We start from the raw sequence: 20039 nt of genomic DNA on the forward strand, positions 1-20039 counted from the left end.
TTTTTTTGCAGCCCCAATCCTAATTAATTCCCCTCTTATTACACATTTATGGGCCTCCCATACTGTCATTGGAGACAGCGAGGGGTCTATGTTTTCTGAGAAATAATTAGTTAGCGACCTACTTATCTCTTCACGTACCTCCGGGATTTGTAAGAGTGATTTGTTTAGTTTCCACGTTGGGGGGGGACCTGTGTTCTGTATCCCAGCATAGGGTGACATGGGTGGGAGCATGGTCAGATAGGGAAATGTGATCAATTTGGGATGAGGTGACAAAAGGGAGATCTTTATGTTGGATCTGAAAGAAGTCTATCCTCGAGTATGTACCATGCACCGCAGAGAAGAAGGTATAATCCCTCTCCTCAGGGTACATGATCCTCCAGGGGTCAACTAACTGTAAATTGGCTAATTCTACCTTGAGTTTTTTCAGGTATGAGAAAGACAAGTGCAACGCCCCTCTCGAAACGTCTAATAGAGGTTCTGGAGCAAAATTAAAATCTCCGCCCATCAGGAACAAACCCTCCCGGAAATCTAGGATTAAGGGAGTGAGTGATCGCATGAAAGACAGGTGGTCAGAATTAGGGAAATAGACGTTAACCAGGGTCACTGTGGTATTTCTAATTTTGCCTTTTAAGAGCAAATATCGCCCAAGTGGGTCTGCCCTCTCCTCCAGCAGCGTCCATGGTAGAGATCTGGCTATCGATATGCTGACCCCCTTTGATTTTGACAGAGGGGAGGGAGCATGGTATACATTGGTAAAGTCCCTATTACATAGTCTGGGGACTGCCGACTGCTTGAAATGCGTTTCCTGGATGAACGCCACCTGTGAGCGTGTTTTTTTGAGATCTGAGAGCAATCTGGAGCGTTTTTCCGGTGTAGCCAGACCCCTAACATTGAGGGAGGTAAATTTTATCTCCCCTCGGGAACGTAAACCTGGGGGTACCCCCGGGGGGGGGGGGGGCCATGTCGTGCACCAATATCAGAGCGGGGAAGGTAAAAGAAGGTCAAGGGGGTATGAAGCAAGGGATAAGGGGAGGGGGGGTTAAGTCAAGAGAGAGAGGGGGTGAGAAAGAAGGTGTAAAGAGAAGAGGAAGGTTAGGTACAGCGGGAAAGACTGGAAGTGAGAAGAAGGAGGACACCTCATGTCCCCAACAAAAAATGAAAGGAAAAAATATAACGAAGGGTAACAAAAATGCCCTTAGGAGCACTGTGGAACAATGAGGGGGAGGCGTGGCGAGACGGCCCCAGTATCATTTGAGTCTAAACATCCATTTTAGGCACTGTATCATTACACCTGGGGGTAAAAAGTTGCAGCAACATACACACATTAAGCCCTGTAAACATTTTATGACCTACACACGAAACTGTGTGGGTATGTTGTGAGTTCAAAAAGGATATCAATGTGACCTGGGACTCTGAGGTCCTCAAGAGTCCCCCTCTCGTCTCACGATAAGAACCATTCAACTCCGGTAAGTTCGTTCAAGACTCCGGCGAGGTGGGGTTGTCTCTCGAGGATATCCTGGATCTTGAGCGCCATTGTCGCCTGCTAGGTCTTTGGGGTCTTGGCGATGCAGATCGCGAGCTGTTGAAGGTGATCGGGAAGTCCAGCCAGTTGGGTACAGAAAACCCAGAGATTGCCAGGAATCTAAACTAATCCGGGAGTTGGTCCGGCCAACGCAGCACAAAAGAGTTGTTCCCTTTCAGCACAATCAAATGGAAGGGGTGACCCCATCTGTAGGTGGCACCGTTCGTTCTGATTGCTTCGAGTAGTGGTCGTAGTTGGCCTCTCATGCGCAGGGTGAGCCGCGATAAATCTGGGAAAAGTTGCACCGATGCACCATCAAAGTCCAAAGGGCCCTTCTCAGTATTTCTTCCTTAATTGTGTAGTAGTGAACTCTCGCCAATACGTCTCTCGGTGTGAGATCATCTCCTCCCCTAGGACCCTGCACGCGGTGCACTCGATCCAATTCCAACTCATCTGTGGGTGGTTTGCCCAATAATCGATTGAATATGGCCACTATCGTAGCTCTAAGATCACCTCCTGATGTGGCTTCAGGCAGGCCGCGCACTCTGATGTTGTTTCTCCTGCTGCGATTTTCGCCATCATCTATGGAGAGTTGCATCAGGATCAGGCGCCTTTTATAATCCACATGAGCCTTTTCCATGTCTGACATTCTTGATTCTAGCAGAGAAGTAGATGTTTCCACCTCAGACACTCTAGAGTCTACAGTATCTATCCTCTGCTTAAAGTGGAGCTCCACCCGCTTTTACAACTCTTCAGCATCCCTCACTAAACTCTGCACTGTAAACAAATTGGATATTTTTCTTTATTTTTTTTTTCTCAGCACCTCCTGTATATTTGCTGTATTCATTTTTCACTTCCTCCTCCCTGGCCGCGGCCCATCGCATCATTTCCTGTTTGCAATGCCTTCTGGGAAAGGGGCGGCAACTTCCTCTGACACTGCCCTTGCTATGGAAACCTGACCTGAAACCTATTACACTGCTTGTGCCGCACTGAGCATGTGCGAGATCTGCAAGGATGAGATCCAGGAAGATGTAACGGAGTGGCCGAATTCCGGAGAGAATAGGCTGCAATGTCCGCGGTTCCGTTGGCTGCGGGTGATCCCGGAAGGTCTGTCCGTCATGGACATGTAGTTGTTCAGGCGGTAGGTGCGCTACAGCCGGTTCTCAGCCTGAACGAGGCACCGAGCTCCCAGAGGAAGCAGCCTCACCGCGCCATTGCCAAGCCACGCCCCGAGAAGAAAAGTTTGTGAATGAACTCCAAAAAAAAAAAAAAAAAACGATAGATAGGTGGACCCCCCCCCCCCCCCCCCCCCGGCTTTTTGCCATCCCAGTCTTAGTCCGTAGGGTTCAATATTGAGTTGGCTCCGCCCTTTGCAGCTATAACAGCTTCAACTCTTCTGGGAAGGCCGTCCACAAGGTTTAGGAGGGTGTCTATGGGAATGTTTGACCATTCTTCCAGAAGAGCATTTGTGAGGTCAGGCACTGATGTTGGATGAGAAGGCCTGGCTCACAGTCTCTGCTCTAATTCATCCCAAAGGTGTTCTTTCAGGTTGAGGTCAGGACTCTGTGCAGGTCAGTCAAGTTCCTCCACCCCAAACTCACTCATCCATGTCTTTATGGACCTTGCTTTTTTTCTTTTCAATTTTTTTGGGGGGTGGGGGGGGTTCTTTATTTATTTTTTTGTATTTTTTGTGTGTTTTCATTATTTTTTTCCGCTTCTTTTTTATTTATTTTTTTTTTATTTTTTGGGGGGAGGGGGGTATTTTTTATTTTATTATTTTTTGTTATTATTTATTTCTCGAAGTTTCTTTTTTTTATTTATTTATTTTGTACTTTTTTGTATTTTATTTTTTTTTCCTTTTTTCCCCATTTCCTTATTATTTTTTTTAAGTTTTGTTTTATTATTATTAATTTTCATTTCAGTTTTTGTCTTCCTTTTTTCTTCTATCTTTATTTTGGGGGGGGGGGGTATTTTTCTTTTCTTTTTTTTATTTGTATTTTTTGTGTGTTTTCATTATCTTTTTACGCTTCTTTTTTAGTTTTTCTTTTCTATTTTTTTTTTTTGGGGGGGGGGTGGTATTTTTTATTTTTTGTTTTTATTTATTTTTTTTTTTTTTTAAATTTATTTATTTTGTACTTTTTTTTTTTCCTTTTTTCCCCCCATTTCCTTATTATTATTTTTTTTTTTTTTAAGTGGTGTTCATTTTTTATTAATTTTGTTTTGTGTTATTATTATTATTTTTCATCTCAGTTTTTGTTTACCTTTTCTAAACGTTTCCCTTTTTTTTATTTGGGAGGGGGAGGGGGGGTATTTTTTCTTTTCTATTTTTTATTGTTTTCAGGTTTTGCTTTACCGTTCACTTTTCCTTTTTTTTGGGGGGGGGGGGGGGGTCTTTTTTTTACGTTTTTTTTCTTTTTTTCTGTTTTATTGTTTGTTTTTTTTCTACTTTATTTATTATTATTATTTTTATGTTGTTTTTTTTTCCTCTGTGTTGGTTGGTGGATCTGTAGGGGGTGCGCTACAGTATATGTGTGCGTCATATTCAGCATTTCCTTACATACATATCTATGATGGGGGATGGGTCGTTATTTAAAGTGTATTCTTTTTTATTTATTTAATAAGATAATATTTTATATCAAAAATTGTTTCCCACAATGGCGTGCTGTGATTGGCTGTGATAGGTGGCTCCGCCCTCCAGCTATATACAACATTTAAATCAAAGTGCAGGAGGGCGGGGACACAGGCAGAAGGGGCGTCACCTATTAAATTATATCAAATGGGCGGGCACTTTAGCACGAGCTCCGCCCCCATCCCCATACGGAAGAACGGGAGGCACAGTAAAACACGCCCCAATACTGTCAACCAATAGGCACTCAGTATTCAGGTAAATCCCGCCCACAGACCAATCACTCGTCATAGATAACGAGCGAGCTTATTAAAACACGCCTCCTAAAACATCTACCAATCAGCCGTATGAAAACCCGCCCACCAACCAATCACTGAACAGTATCCCACAGTAATAAGGTGAGAACCCGCTCTGAAGAGCTCCACCAATCATGTGTGTAGGATGTGCGAAACTACCGCCCCCCCCCCAACCAATCATTGCGCACATGGCAACGGAAAGCTTGAGGTAAAAGCTTTGAACCCGCCCCCCACCGTGTTTCAACCTATCAGCGCCCAGTATTTAATACAATAACGCCCCCTCTACTAAGAAAAGGATGCCCTGGCCTACGAGGTAACAGTCACGTGACCCGCCCCCTTTCCCGCCATTACTCATCTCCCTCCCGCCGCGCCTCCTCCCAAGGGGGCGTGGCTGCAGATTGGAGCTCCACCGATGACCGGAAGCACGTGGCCTCCACTCCGCAGCCACGCCCCTCTCGCAGTAATTTGAGTTTTTGACAAATTGGTGGTTGGACACAACGCCGGCATCCAAATACAGTCCGGCGTTGTAAAAATTCCTGCGACCCATGCCGGAATGCGATATTCTGAACGGAGATTCAGAATAACTCCGCTCCTATACTAACCAACAAAATGGCCGCCACCGAGGCGGCGACAACTTTGTCATCCTTAGTCGCTGTGCTGCCAAAACAGCTCAGTCTTCCTGTACCGGAATGTATTCTGTTGCCGCTTTTGTGTCCAACCGCCAATTCGTCAAAATCCCCAATGACTGGCGGGTTTTAAATAAACCGGAAGTGACGTGTTGGGAGTTTCCGGTGGGTTGGAGAAATTAACAGAACACCGGAAGTCCGCGTCTCCATGGTGAAGCGAAGCGGCTTGTGGGCGGGGCCCGGTGTCCATGGAGACAGAAGTACACAGAGAGTACAAGGGAGAGGAGAGGAGAAGAGATGTCTGACCTGGGATCAGAGGAGTTCGAGGAGGAGCATGAGGCCGACATCGGGGTGAGAGACAGAGAATATATCCTTATATATACGCTATATATATATATATATATATATAATATACTACATACTCTATACTATATATATATATATAAAATCCTCATATATAATCTATATATAATATCCTATATACTGTATATATATATATATACACACCTCATAGAATATACTGTATACTCTCTATATATATATATATGATATAAAATGTTGTCAGTGAGGTCCTCCTATACAGAGGGGAGGGGGAGGGGTGTAATATCCTATATACTCTCTCTATATACACACAGTGTGTACGTCATCACAGAGGTGTGAATGGGGAGCAGGTGTGTTAAATTTGGTGTTATCGCTCTCACTCTCTCATACTGGTCACTGGAAGTACAACATGGCACCTCATGACAAAGAACTCTCTGAGGATCTGAAAAAAAGAATAGTTGCTCTACATAAAGATGGCCTAGGCTATAAGAAGATTGCCAAGACCCTGAAACTGATCTGCAGCACGGTGGCCAAGACCATACAGCGGTATAACAGGACAGGTTCCACTCAGAACAGGCCTCGCCATGGTCCACCAAAGAAGTTGAGGTCACGTGATCAGCGTCATATCCAGAGGTTGTCTTTGGGAAATAGACGTATGAGTGCTGCCAGCATTGCTGCAGAGGTTGTAGGGGTGGGGGGTCAGCCTGTCAGTGCTCAGACCATACGCTGCACACTGCATCAAATTGGTCTGCATGGCTGTCATCCCAGAAGGAAGCCTCTTCTAAAGATGATGTACAAGAAAGACCACAAACAGTTTTCTGAAGACAAGCAGACTAAGGACATGGATTACTGGAACCATGTCCTGTGGTCTGATGAGACCAAGATAAACGTATTTGGTTCAGATGGTGACAAGCGTGTGTGGGGGCAACCAGGTGAGGAGGACAAAGACAAGTGTGTCTTGTCTACAGTCAAGCATGGTGGTGGGAGTGTCATGGTCTGGGGCTGCATGAGTGCTGCCGGCACTGGGGGGCTACAGATCATTGAGGGAACCATGAATGCCAACATGTACTGTGATATACTGAAGCAGAGCATGATCCCCTCCCTTCAGAGACTGGACCGCAGGGCAGTATTCCAACATGATAACCACCCCAAACATACCTCCAAGACCACCACTGCCTTGCTAAAGAAGCTGAGGGTAAAGGTGATGGACTGGCCAAGCATGTCTCCAGACCTAAACCCTGTGGAGCATCTGTGGGACATCCTCAAACGGAAGGTGGAGGAGTACAAGGTCTCTAACATCCACCAGCTCTGTGATGTCATCATGGAGGAGGGGAAGAGGACTCCAGTGACAACCTGTGAAGCTCTGGTGACCTCCATGTCCAAGAGGGTTAAGGCAGTGCTGGAAAATAATGGAGGCCACACAAAATATTGACACTTTGGGCCCAATTTGGAGATTTTCACTTAGGGGTGTACTGACTTTTGTCAAATACTGTGTGTATAAAATGTCATCAGTGAGATCCTCATATACAGAGGGAAGGGGGAGGGGTGTAATGTCCTATATACTCTACAATATATATATATATGTATCAGTCTCCTGTATTCTTATCTGTGATGTATCCAGATCAACTCTTCATAGAAGGAGAGAGTGTTGGATTTATGGATAGAGGGGGAGGTGAGGGACCCCCCTGTGTTTGCCCCCCGTTATGCAGCGTCATCCCCTCTATCCATTCACGGACAGGAAACCCCCCACACTGTGGTGTCACCTGGGGGGGTAATCTATTGTTACTGGGATTGGTCTATTGCTACAGGTGTCTCTCTCCAGGTGTCGGGGTCTCACCTCTATGTCTCTCTCCAGGTGTCGGGGTCTCACCTCTATGTCTCTCTCCAGGTGTCGGGGTCTCACCTCTATGTCTCTCCAGGTGTCGGGGTCTCACCTCTATATCTCTCTCCAGGTGTCGGGGTCTCACCTCTATGTCTCTCCAGGTGTCGGGGTCTCACCTCTATGTCTTTCTCCAGGTGTCGGGGTCTCACCTCTATGTCTCTCCAGGTGTCGGGGTCTCACCCCTATGTCTCTCCAGGTGTCGGGGTCTCACCTCTATGTCTCTCTCCAGGTGTCGGGGTCTCACCTCTATGTCTCTCTCCAGGTGTCGGGGTCTCACCTCTATGTCTCTCTCCAGGTGTCGGGGTCTCACCTCTATGTCTCTCCAGGTGTCGGGGTCTCACCCCTATGTCTCTCCAGGTGTCGGGGTCTCACCTCTATGTCTCTCTCCAGGTGTCGGGGTCTCACCTCTATGTCTCTCTCCAGGTGTCGGGGTCTCACCTCTATGTCTCTCTCCAGGTGTCGGGGTCTCACCTCTATGTCTCTCTCCAGGTGTCGGGGTCTCACCTCTATGTCTCTCTCCAGGTGTCGGGGTCTCACCTCTAAGTCTCTCTCCAGGTGTCGGAGTCTCACCTCTATGTCTCTCTCCAGGTGTCGGGGTCTCACCTCTGTCTCTCTCCAGGTGTCGGGGTCTCACCTCTATGTCTCTCTCCAGGTGTCGGGGTCTCACCTCTATGTCTCTCCAGGTGTCGGGGTCTCACCTCTATGTCTCTCTCCAGGTGTCGGGGTCTCACCTCTATGTCTCTCTCCAGGTGTCGGGGTCTCACCTCTATGTCTCTCTCCAGGTGTCGGGGTCTCACCTCTATGTCTCTCTCCAGGTGTCGGAGTCTCACCTCTATGTCTCTCTCCAGGTGTCGGGGTCTCACCTCTATGTCTCTCTCCAGGTGTCGGGGTCTCACCTCTATGTCTCTCTCCAGATGTCGGGGTCTCACCTCTATGTCTCTCTCCAGGTGTCGGGGGTCTCACCTCTATGTCTCTCTCCAGGTGTCGGGGTCTCACCTCTATGTCTCTCTCCAGGTGTCGGGGTCTCACCTCTATGTCTCTCCAGGTGTCGGGGTCTCACCTCTATGTCTCTCCAGGTGTCGGGGTCTCACCTCTATGTCTCTCCAGGTGTCGGGGTCTCACCTCTATGTCTCTCTCCAGGTGTCGGGGTCTCACCTCTATGTCTCTCCAGGTGTCGGGGTCTCACCTCTATGTCTCTCCAGGTGTCGGGGTCTCACCACTATGTCTCTCTCCAGGTGTCGGGGTCTCACCTCTATGTCTCTCTCCAGGTGTCGGGGTCTCACCTCTATGTCTCTCTCCAGGTGTCGGGGTCTCACCTCTATGTCTCTCCAGGTGTCGGGGTCTCACCTCTATGTCTCTCCAGGTGTCGGGGTCTCACCACTATGTCTCTCTCCAGGTGTCGGGGTCTCACCTCTATGTCTCTCTCCAGGTGTCGGGGTCTCACCTCTATGTCTCTCTCCAGGTGTCGGGGTCTCACCTCTATGTCTCTCTCCAGGTGTCGGGGTCTCACCTCTATGTCTCTCTCCAGGTGTCGGGGTCTCACCACTATGTCTCTCTCCAGGTGTCGGGGTCTCACCTCTAAGTCTCTCTCCAGGTGTTGGGGTCTCACCTCTATGTCTCTCTCCAGGTGTCGGGGTCTTACCTCTATGTCTCTCCAGGTGTCGGGGTCTCACCTCTATGTCTCTCTCCAGGTGTCGGGGTCTCACCTCTATGTCTCTCTCCAGGTGTTGGGGTCTCACCTCTATGTCTCTCTCCAGGTGTCGGGGTCTCACCTCTATGTCTCTCCAGGTGTCGGGGTCTCACCTCTATGTCTCTCTCCAGGTGTCGGGGTCTCACCTCTATGTCTCTCTCCAGGTGTCGGGGTCTCACCTCTATGTCTCTCTCCAGGTGTTGGGGTCTCACCTCTATGTCTCTCTCCAGGTGTCGGGGTCTCACCCCTATGTCTCTCCAGGTGTTGGGGTCCCACCTCTATGTCTCTCTCCAGGTGTCGGGGTCTCACCTCTATGTCTCTCCAGGTGTCGGGGTCTCACCTCTATGTCTCTCTCCAGGTGTCGGGGTCTCACCTCCTATGTCTCTCTCCAGGTGTCGGGGTCTCACCTCTATGTCTCTCCAGGTGTCGGGGTCTCACCTCTATGTCTCTCTCCAGGTGTCGGTGTCTCACCTCTATGTCTCTCTCCAGGTGTCGGGATCTCACCTCTATGTCTCTCCAGGTGTCGGGGTCTCACCTCTATGTCTCTCCAGGTGTCGGGGTCTTACCACTATGTCTCTCCAGGTGTCGGGGTCTCACCTCTATGTCTCTCTCCAGGTGTCGGGGTCTCACCTCTATGTCTCTCTCCAGGTGTCGGGATCTCACCTCTATGTCTCTCTCCAGGTGTCGGGGTCTCACCTCTATGTCTCTCCAGGTGTCGGGGTCTCACCTCTATGTCTCTCCAGGTGTCGGGGTCTTACCACTATGTCTCTCCAGGTGTCGGGGTCTCACCTCTATGTCTCTCTCCAGGTGTCGGGGTCTCACCTCTATGTCTCTCTCCAGGTGTCGGGATCTCACCTCTATGTCTCTCTCCAGGTGTCGGGGTCTTACCTCTATGTTTCTCCAGGTGTCGGGGTCTCACCCCTATGTCTCTCCAGGTGTTGGGGTCTCACCTCTATGTCTCTTTCTCTTCCAGGAATATGAAGGGGAGCGGAATGAAGTGGAGGAGCGACATGGTCAGGGTAAAGCACGGTTGCCGAACGGTGACACCTATGAAGGGTTATATGAGAAAGGGAAGAGACATGGCCAGGTGAGTGCTCATTCCTCCATACATCTTCCGTCCACTCTCATGCAGCAATCCCTCCATACAAGGGGTGATCCTGAAGTCCTCTTACACCATCTGATGGGAAGTGACCTCTATGGGCCATCACATTCCTCCCACACGCCTCCTCACCCAACAGTGAGGGGATGGGAAGTTTGGTTTCTTAGAAACCCCTGCAGTGTTGGGATGGGAGATAGGGGTGGTAGAAGGGATTGTTGACCCCGCAGTGGTGGGATCGGAGGTGGGGGTTGTAGGAGATTCCATAGTGATGGGATCAGAGTTCAGAAATAATGTCAACGCAACAGAGGTAGGGAAGCTAAGAGACTCCACATTGGAGGTAGAAGAGATTGGGAACCTCATGGTGGTGGGATCCAAGGCAGGAAAGATTGGGGACCCTATGGTGGTTAGATCTGAAGCAGAGGTGATTGCGGACCCCTTAGTGGTGTGATCAGAGGTGGAGGAGGTAAGAAACCCCACAGTGGTGGCAACAGAGCCAGAAGAAATTGGGGACCCCACGGTGGTGGGATGGGAGAAAGGAGAGATTTGATACCCGTCAGTGGTAGGATTGGAAGGGGAAGAGGTTGAATGCCCCATGGAGGTGGGATCAGAGTTGGGGAAGATTGTGGATCCCACGGTGGTGGGATTGGAGGTAGAGGAGTTTGGAAACCCTCATGGTGGTGGGATTGAAGGTACCCCACGGTAGGGGGATAGGATGTTTGGGAAATTAGGGATCCCTGCAGTGTTGCGATGACAGGTAGGAGAGATTGTTGAGCCCTGCAGTGGTGTGATCGGAGGTGGGGGAGGTAGGAGAGATTGTTGACCCCACAGTTGTGTGATAAGAGGTGGGGGAGGTAGGAGAGATTGTTGAGCCCTGCAGTGGTGTGATCGGAGGTGGGGGAGGTAGGAGAGATTGTTGACCCCACAGTGATGTGATCAGAGGTGGGGGAGGTAGGAGAGATTGTTGACCCCGCAGTGATGTGATCAGAGGTGGGGTAGGTAGGAGAGATTGTTGACCCAACAGTTGTGTGATAAGAGGTAGGGGAGGTAGGAGATTGCATAGAGATGAGATCAGAGTCAAGAAAGATTGGCAATACAACAGAGGTGGGATCAGAGGTGAGGAAGGCAAGTGACTCCACAGTGGTGGCATCACAGCCAGGAGAGATTGGGGATCCCATGGTGGTAGGTTTGGAGGTAGAGGATAATGGGGATCCCACAGTGGTGGGATTAGAGGTGGAGAATGTAGGAGACCCCACAATGGTGGCATCCAAGACATGAGAGATTGAAGATCACATGGTGGTAGGATCGGAAGTAGAAGAGATTGGTGACCCCACAGTGGTAGGATCAGAGGTGGGGAATGTAGGAGAACCCACAATGGTGGCATGAGAGTGAGGGGAAATGGAGGATCCCATGGCGGTGGGATTGGAGGTAGGAGAGATTGGGTACCCTCATGGTGGCAGGATTGAAGGCAGAAAAGATTGGGGACCCTGGGAGACTCAACAGTTGTGCATTCAGAGGTAGGAGAGATTGGGGACCCCACCATTGTAGAATCAGAGGCAGGATAGATTAGAGACCCCACGGTGGGGTCCCTCATGGTGGGGGAATTTTAGATATGGGCAATTCATGACCTGGGGGGATGGGAAATAGAAGACCCCTCCAGTGGTGGAATCTAAGGTAGGAGATATTGGGGACCAATCACTGGTGGAAACAGAGGTATGGGAGATTGTGGACCCCATGGTGGTGGATCAGAGGTCGGGAAGTTGGGTACCCCCCATTGGTTTCCAGTCACTTAGGGGAACGCAGTGTCACATCTGGCCCACATACTGTATATCTAAAAGGTGGTAGAGGGAAACTGAGGTCTCCTGTCCTCCACTCACTGCTGGCATGCCTGGCACAACACAGGTGGCAGAGCCCCGGAGGGGTAAGGGACCCCATAGATGAGGCCTGTTGTGTATGTGTAGAACAGTAATCAATATTTCCATTGACAGGGAACTTACCGATTCAAGAACGGCTCCCGGTACATAGGAGAGTATTACCAGAACCGGAAACACGGTGTGGGGACCTTCATGTATCCTGATGGATCCAAGTATGAAGGTAACTGCAGAAGATTGGGGACCCCTTTCACTGTCTTCTTCTGCAATAAAAGCTTGGAGTTGATGACCAACTCTGAGCATTTCTCTAAAATAATCTCAGTCCTCAGCCGGTTACCATAAAAACCGCCGTCCTTTCCTCTCCCTGCAGGTGATTGGGTGGATGACCAGCGGCAGGGACAAGGAGTCTACACCTACCCCAATGGAGACACCTACAGCGGAGACTGGTTCTCCCATCAGAGGTAATGTCCTTCAATGACTATCCTACACAGTGTATTCAGAGGAGCACTCTCCCCCTGCCGGCATCTCTTTGTCTCCACCCCCTCTGTGCTGGCACCTCTTTGTCTCCACCCCCTCTGTGCTGGCCCCTGCTGGCACCTCTTTGTCTCCACCCGCCTCTGTGCTGGCCCCTACCGGCATCTCTTTGTCTCCACCCCCTCTGTGCTGGCCCCTGCTGGCACCTCTTTGTCTCCACCCGCCTCTGTGCTGGCCCCTACCGGCATCTCTTTGTCTCCACCCCCTCTGTGCTGGCCCCTGCTGGCACCTCTTTGTCTCCACCCGCCTCTGTGCTGCCCCCTGTCGGCACCTCTTTGTCTCCACCCCCTCTGTGCTGGCCCCTGCTGGCACCTCTTTGTCTCCACCCGCCTCTGTGCTGCCCCCTGTCGGCACCTCTTTGTCTCCACCCCCTCTGTGCTGCCCCCTGCTGGCACCTCTTTGTCTCCACCCCCTCTGTGCTGCCCCCTGCTGGCACCTCTTTGTCTCCACCCCCTCTGTGCTGCCCCCTGCTGGCACCTCTTTGTCTCCACTCTCCTCTGTGCTGCCCCCTGCTGGCACCTCTTTGTCTCCACCCGCCTCTGTGCTGGCCCCTACCGGCATCTCTTTGTCTCCACCCCCTCTGTGCTGGCCCCTGCTGGCACCTCTTTGTCTCCACCCGCCTCTGTGCTGGCCCCTACCGGCATCTCTTTGTCTCCACCCCCTCTGTGCTGGCCCCTGCTGGCACCTCTTTGTCTCCACCCGCCTCTGTGCTGCCCCCTGTCGGCACCTCTTTGTCTCCACCCCCTCTGTGCTGGCCCCTGCTGGCACCTCTTTGTCTCCACCCGCCTCTGTGCTGCCCCCTGTCGGCACCTCTTTGTCTCCACCCCCTCTGTGCTGCCCCCTGTCGGCACCTCTTTGTCTCCACCCCCTCTGTGCTGCCCCCTGTCGGCACCTCTTTGTCTCCACCCCCTCTGTGCTGGCACCTCTTTGTCTCTACCCCCTCTGTGCTGCCCCCTGTCGGCACCTCTTTGTCTCCACCCCCTCTGTGCTGCCCCCTGCTGGCACCTCTTTGTCTCCACCCCCTCTGTGCTGCCCCCTGCTGGCACCTCTTTGTCTCCACCCCCTCTTTGCTGCCCCCTGCTGGCACCTCTTTGTCTCCACTCTCCTCTGTGCTGCCCCCTGCTGGCACCTCTTTGTCTCCACCCCCTCTGTGCTGCCCCCTGCTGGCACCTCTTTGTCTCTACCCCCTCTGCTGGCCCCTGCTGTGTATGTTCCTGGCTCTCCTTTAGTATGGAGGGACTTCTCAGTGTCTTGTCTGTTGTCCTATATTCCGTGTCCCCCTCCCCCGCAGGCACGGACAAGGCGTGTACACGTACACGGACACGGGATCGAAGTATGTTGGCACCTGGGTGAACGGTAAGCAGGATGGAGCCGGAGAACTCGTTCACCTGAATCACCGATACCAGGGGAAGTTCTCCAACACCACGGTGAGTAACTCCGCCTCCTTCCCGAAACATTACAGTGTGTGGGAGGGCCCCGTCTGCAGGGGCTTAACTCCTCCCCTTCTTCCCATTGGACCAGTGACATCACAGTTTTATTTGTTTTGTTTTAAAGTAAATTATCCATCATGACGGAGATCTGAGCATTCACCAGATAGATCCTTCCTATAGTACGGTGAATGTCTCTGCCAGTGCTGGCCCAGCTCCTCATACAGCACTCTCTTCTATACAGTTACCTTTTTGAAGATTTTTTTGTTTTAATTTATTTTATTTTCCATCTTTAATCCTCTCCGGCTCCTCCCCTTCTGTTGCACCAGCTCCTCCCCCTGGACTGAAACGTCTTCCTCTGATATCTCTGCACACTGTGAGCTTCTCACCATGTGCATCAGAAGCTGCAGCCAGTCAGATAGAGCCCCGCCTCCTTTCCTGGCTGGAAGACGTCCAATATCATCCAGCTCTTTCCTTCTTCCCAGCCTGACTGTCTCTGGCCCCGCCCCTTTCATTCATTGGAGGTCAGTTCTTCCAATAATGGAGACTCAGCATCATATGTGGGCGTTACCTTTGTAAATACAGCCTGCCTAGGACCGCCCACTCCTCCGGATTGCCATCCACTCATCTAAGGATTTAGATATTTGCATAACTCCTCCCACTGCTTGAATCAGGACTGAGGATTGTAGAGAGGAGGATGAGATATAATCAGTTCTACCCCTCCCCCGAGGTATCAATCCTGTCCAATCACAGCGCTGTGTCTCTCCTCAGATGCTCGGTCCTGGGAAGTACATCTTTGACATCGGCTGTGAGCAGCACGGAACCTACGTCCAGGTGGAACAGGTAATCCGCCATGATGGCTCTTCAGACTTTTATGTATTTGCTGTTCCATATTTCCCCTCTTGTGGCTGTTCGAGGTGAGAGACTGTCTGGGAGATTTAATCCTAAAAGATCAGCACAAGGGACATAACTTAGAATTAGTGTGATGAGTCCCTTGTGCTGATACCCCTCCCCCTCCCCGGGAGAGCAGAGACAACCAATCATAAGGAGAGCCTGACTCTGCCCCCCCCTTTCTTCCCAGCAATGCCATTTACTGAAGTCGTACTACAGCTTCTATGAATGGAGGAGGGGTGGATGATGGATAGCTCCGCCCCCTCCATTCATAGATCCCGTGTCCCTTCAATGAATGGAGGAGGGGTGGATGATGGATAGCTCCGCCCCTCCATTCATAGATCCTGTGTCCCTTCAATGAATAGAGGAGGGGTGAATGATGGATAGCTCCGCCCCTCCATTCATAGATCCTGTGTCCCTTCAATGAATAGAGGAGGGGTGGATGATGGATAGCTCCGCCCCTCCATTCATAGATCCTGTGTCCCTTCAATGAATAGAGGAGGGGTGAATGATGGATAGCTCCGCCCCTCCATTCATAGATCCTGTGTCTCTTCAATGAATGGAGGAGGGGTGGATGATGGATAGCTCCGCCCCCTCCATTCTTGGATCCCGTGTCCCTTCAATGAATGGAGGAGGGGTGGATGATGGATAGCTCCGCCCCCTCCATAGATCCTGTGTCCCTTCAATGAATAGAGGAGGGGTGTATTATGGATAGCTCCGCCCCCTCCATTCATAGATTCTGTGTCCCTTCAATGAATGGAGGAGGGGTAGATGGATAGCTCCGCCCCCTCCATTCATAGATCCTGTGTCCCTTCACTTAATGGAGGAGGGGTAGATGGATAGCTCCGCCCCCTCCATTCATAGATCCTGTGTCCAATGAATGGAGGAGGGGTGGATGATGGATAGCTCCACCCCCTCCATTCATAGATCCTGTGTCCAATGAATGGAGGAGGGGTGGATGATGGATAGCTCCACCCCCTCCATTCATAGATCCTGTGTCCCTTCAATGAATGGAGGAGGGGTGGATGATGGATAGCTCCGCCCCCTCCATTCATAGATCCGGTGTCCCTTCAATGAATGGTAGAGGGGTGAATGATGGATAGCTCCGCCCCCTCTATAGATCCGGTGTCCCTTCAATGAATGGTAGAGGGGTGAATGATGGATAGCTCTGCCCCCTCTATAGATCCTGTGTCCCTTCTATGAATGGAGGAGGGGTGGATGATGGATAGCTCCGCCCCCTCTATAGATCCTGTGTCCCTTCTATGAATGGAGGAGGGGTGGATGATGGATAGCTCCGCTCCCTCCATTCATAGATCCTGTGTTCCTTCAATTAATGGAGGAGGGGTGGATGGTGGATAGCTCCGCCCCCTCCATTCATAGATCCCGTGTTCCTTCAATGAATGGAGGAGGGGTGGATGATGGATAGCTCCGCCCCCTCCATTCATAGATCTGGTGTCCCTTCAATGAATGGAGGAGGGGTGAATGATGGATAGCTCCGCCCCCTCCATAGATCCTGTGTCCCTTCTATGAATAGAGGAGGGGTGGATGATGGATAGCTCAGAGACCCGATTTGTGGGCGGAGTCACCCTTTAGATAAGGTAACCCCCTGATCTGGTTGGTTTGTTTAGCCGCCTCGTCCCGGGAAAGTGCCGAGCAGTCGGTCCAGTGTCCGCTCCGGGGGAAGGAACCCCATTGAAGTATCTGTGATGGCGGAGGACACGGTGACACCGGATGTGGGTGGAGTGGTGTGCTGTGTTCCCGGGATGGTGCATGACATGGGGGGTGGGGGTGGGGGGTGCTCTAGGTATTGCTGTGCCGTGTTTGCAGTGGTGGGGGAGGGTCCCCGACCTGTAGAGGTGGACACGGTTACCAGCCAATGAATGCCAAACTCCGGACAAAATGTCTTATTTAACTTTGGATGGAGTGGTGAGGGGTTAGAGCCTCTGTCAGGGTTTTGTAGCTGTCTATGTCCCCCCACTGGGGATATTTACCCTCACTTCCTCCCCACTTCATCAGGAGCTCACCACCCCCCCCTTCATCAGGAGCTCACCATTCCACCCTTCTTCAGGAGCTCACCACCCCCCCCCCCTTCATCAGGAGCTCACCATTCCACCCTTCATCAGGAGCTCACCACCCCCCCCCTTCATCAGGAGCTCACCATTCCACCCTTCATCAGGAGCTCACCATTCCACCCTTCATCAGGAGCTCACCATTCCACCCTTCATCAGGAGCTCACCACCCCCCCCTTCATCAGGAGCTCACCATTCCCCCTCTTCATCAGGAGCTCACCATTCCCCCCCCTTCATCAGGAGCTCACCATCCCCCCCCCCCTTCATCAGGAGCTTACCATTCCCCCCTTCATCAGGAGCTCACCACCCCCCCTTCATCAGGAGCTCACCATTCCCCCTCTTCATCAGGAGCTCACCATTCCCCCCTTCATCAGGAGCTCACCATTCCCCCCTTCATCAGGAGCTCACCATTCCCCCCTTCATCAGGAGCTCACCATTCCCCCTCTTCATCAGGAGCTCACCATTCCCCCCACTTCATCAGGAGCTCACCATTCCCCCCACTTCATCAGGAGCTCACCATTCCCCCTCTTCATCAGGAGCTCACCATCCCCCCCTTCATCAGGAGCTCACCATTCCCCCTCTTCATCAGGAGCTCACCATCCCCCCCTTCATCAGGAGCTCACCATTCCCCCCCCCCATCCACCTTCATCAGGAGACACCATTCCCACCTTCATCGGGAGCTCACCATTCCCCACTTTATCAGGAGCTCATCATTCCCCACTTCATCAGGAGCTCACCAACCCCCCCCCCCCTTCATCAGGAGCTCACCATTCCCCCCCCTTCATCAGGAGCTCACCATCCCCCCCTTCATCAGGAGCTCACCATTCCCCCTCTTCATCAGGAGATCACCATTCCCCCCCCTTCTTTAGGAGCTCACCATTCCCCCCCCCCCCTTCATCAGGAGCTCACCACCCCCCCTTCATCGGGAGCTCACCATTCCCCCCCCTTCATCAGGAGCTCACCATTCCCCCTCTTCATCAGGAGCTCACCATTCCCCCCCCTTCATCAGGAGCTCACCATTCCCCCCCCCCCTTCATCAGGAGCTCACCACCCCCCCTTCATCGGGAGCTCACCATTCCCCCCCCTTCATCAGGAGCTCACCATTCCCCCTTCATCAGGAGCTCACCATCCCCCCCCTTCATCAGGAGCTCACCATTCCCCCTCTTCATCAGGAGCTCACCACCCCCCCCTTCATCAGGAGCTCACCATTCCCCCCTTCATCAGGAGCTCACCATTCCCCCTCTTCATCAGGAGCTCACCATTCCCCCCCACTTCATCAGGAGCTCACCATTCCCCCCACTTCATCAGGAGCTCACCATTCCCCCCACTTCATCAGGAGCTCACCATTCCCCCTCTTCATCAGGAGCTCACCACCCCCCCCCTTCATCAGGAGCTCACCATTCCCCCCTTCATCAGGAGCTCACCATTCCCCCTCTTCATCAGGAGCTCACCATTCCCCCCACTTCATCAGGAGCTCACCATTCCCCCCACTTCATCAGGAGCTCACCATTCCCCCTCTTCATCAGGAGCTCACCATCCCCCCCTTCATCAGGAGCTCACCAGCCCCCCCTTCATCAGGAGCTCACCATTCCCCCCTTCATCAGGAGCTCACCATCCCCCCCCTTCATCAGGAGCTCACCATTCCCCCCCATCCACCTTCATCAGGAGACACCATTCCCACCTTCATCGGGAGCTCACCATTCCCCACTTTATCAGGAGCTCATCATTCCCCACTTCATCAGGAGCTCACCAACCCCCCCCCTCCCCCCCCCCTTCATCAGGAGCTCACCACCCCCCCTTCATCAGGAGCTCACCATTCCCCCTCTTCATCAGGAGCTCACCATCCCCCCCCCCCTTCATCAGGAGCTCACCACCCCCCCTTCATCAGGAGCTCACCATTCCACCCTTCATCAGGAGCTCACCATTCCACCCTTCATCAGGAGCTCACCATTCCCCCTCTTCATTAGGAGCTCACCATCCCCCCCTTCATCAGGAGCTCACCATTCCCCCCTTCATCAGGAGCTCACCATTCCCCCCTTCATCGGGAGCTCACCACCCCCCCCCCTTCATCAGGAGCTCACCATTCCCCCTCTTCATCAGGAGCTCACCACCCCCCCCCTTCATCAGGAGCTCACCATTCCCCCCTTCATCAGGAGCTCACCATTCCCCCCACTTCATCAGGAGCTCACCATTCCCCCTCTTCATCAGGAGCTCACCATCCCCCCCTTCATCAGGAGCTCACCATTCCCCCTCTTCATCAGGAGCTCACCATCCCCCCCTTCATCAGGAGCTCTCCAGCCCCCCCTTCATCAGGAGCTCACCATTCCCCCCTTCATCGGGAGCTCACCATCCCCCCCCCTTCATCAGGAGCTCACCATTCCCCCCCATCCACCTTCATCAGGAGACACCATTCCCACCTTCATCGGGAGCTCACCATTCCCCACTTTATCAGGAGCTCATCATTCCCCACTTCATCAGGAGCTCACCAACCCCCCCCCCCTCATCAGGAGCTCACCACCCCCCCCTTCATCAGGAGCTCACCATTCCCCCTCTTCATCAGGAGCTCACCATTCCCCCTCTTCATCAGGAGCTCACCATTCCCCCCCTTCATCAGGAGCTCACCATTCCCCCCCCTTCATCAGGAGCTCACCACCCCCCCTTCATCGGGAGCTCACCATTCCCCCCCCCTTCATCAGGAGCTCACCATTCCCCCCTTCATCGGGAGCTCACCATCCCCCCCCTTCATCAGGAGCTCACCATTCCCCCTCTTCATCAGGAGCTCACCACCCCCCCCTTCATCAGGAGCTTACCATTCCCCCCTTCATCAGGAGCTCACCACCCCCCCCTTCATCAGGAGCTCACCATTCCCCCCACTTCATCAGGAGCTCACCATTCCCCCCACTTCATCAGGAGCTCACCATTCCCCCTCTTCATCAGGAGCTCACCATCCCCCCCTTCATCAGGAGCTCACCATTCCCCCTCTTCATCAGGAGCTCACCACCCCCCCTTCATCAGGAGCTCACCATTCCCCCCCCATCCACCTTCATCAGGAGACACCATTCCCACCTTCATCGGGAGCTCACCATTCCCCACTTTATCAGGAGCTCATCATTCCCCACTTCATCAGGAGCTCACCAACCCCCCCCCCCCCTTCATCAGGAGCTCACCACCCCCCCCTTCATCAGGAG

At 52.3% G+C, this 20039-nt stretch overlaps 1 protein-coding gene across 1 annotated transcript in view; it reads left to right on the forward strand.

Moving 5' to 3' along the window:
* Positions 1-5263: 5263 nt before the first annotated feature.
* The window catches only part of RSPH1 (radial spoke head component 1), a 32999-nt gene continuing 18223 nt past the window's right edge, over positions 5264-20039 (forward strand). The window contains exons 1-6 of the mRNA XM_073612537.1: positions 5264-5421; positions 9937-10050; positions 12048-12153; positions 12301-12391; positions 13756-13891; positions 14663-14734. Of these exons, the coding sequence (XP_073468638.1) occupies positions 5368-5421; positions 9937-10050; positions 12048-12153; positions 12301-12391; positions 13756-13891; positions 14663-14734 (573 nt within the window). The 5' untranslated portion in view covers positions 5264-5367. The remainder of the gene's footprint in view (positions 5422-9936; positions 10051-12047; positions 12154-12300; positions 12392-13755; positions 13892-14662; positions 14735-20039) is intronic.

Source organism: Aquarana catesbeiana, linkage group LG02 (assembly GCF_042186555.1).
Source record: "Aquarana catesbeiana isolate 2022-GZ linkage group LG02, ASM4218655v1, whole genome shotgun sequence".
Lineage (NCBI taxonomy): Eukaryota > Metazoa > Chordata > Amphibia > Anura > Ranidae > Aquarana > Aquarana catesbeiana.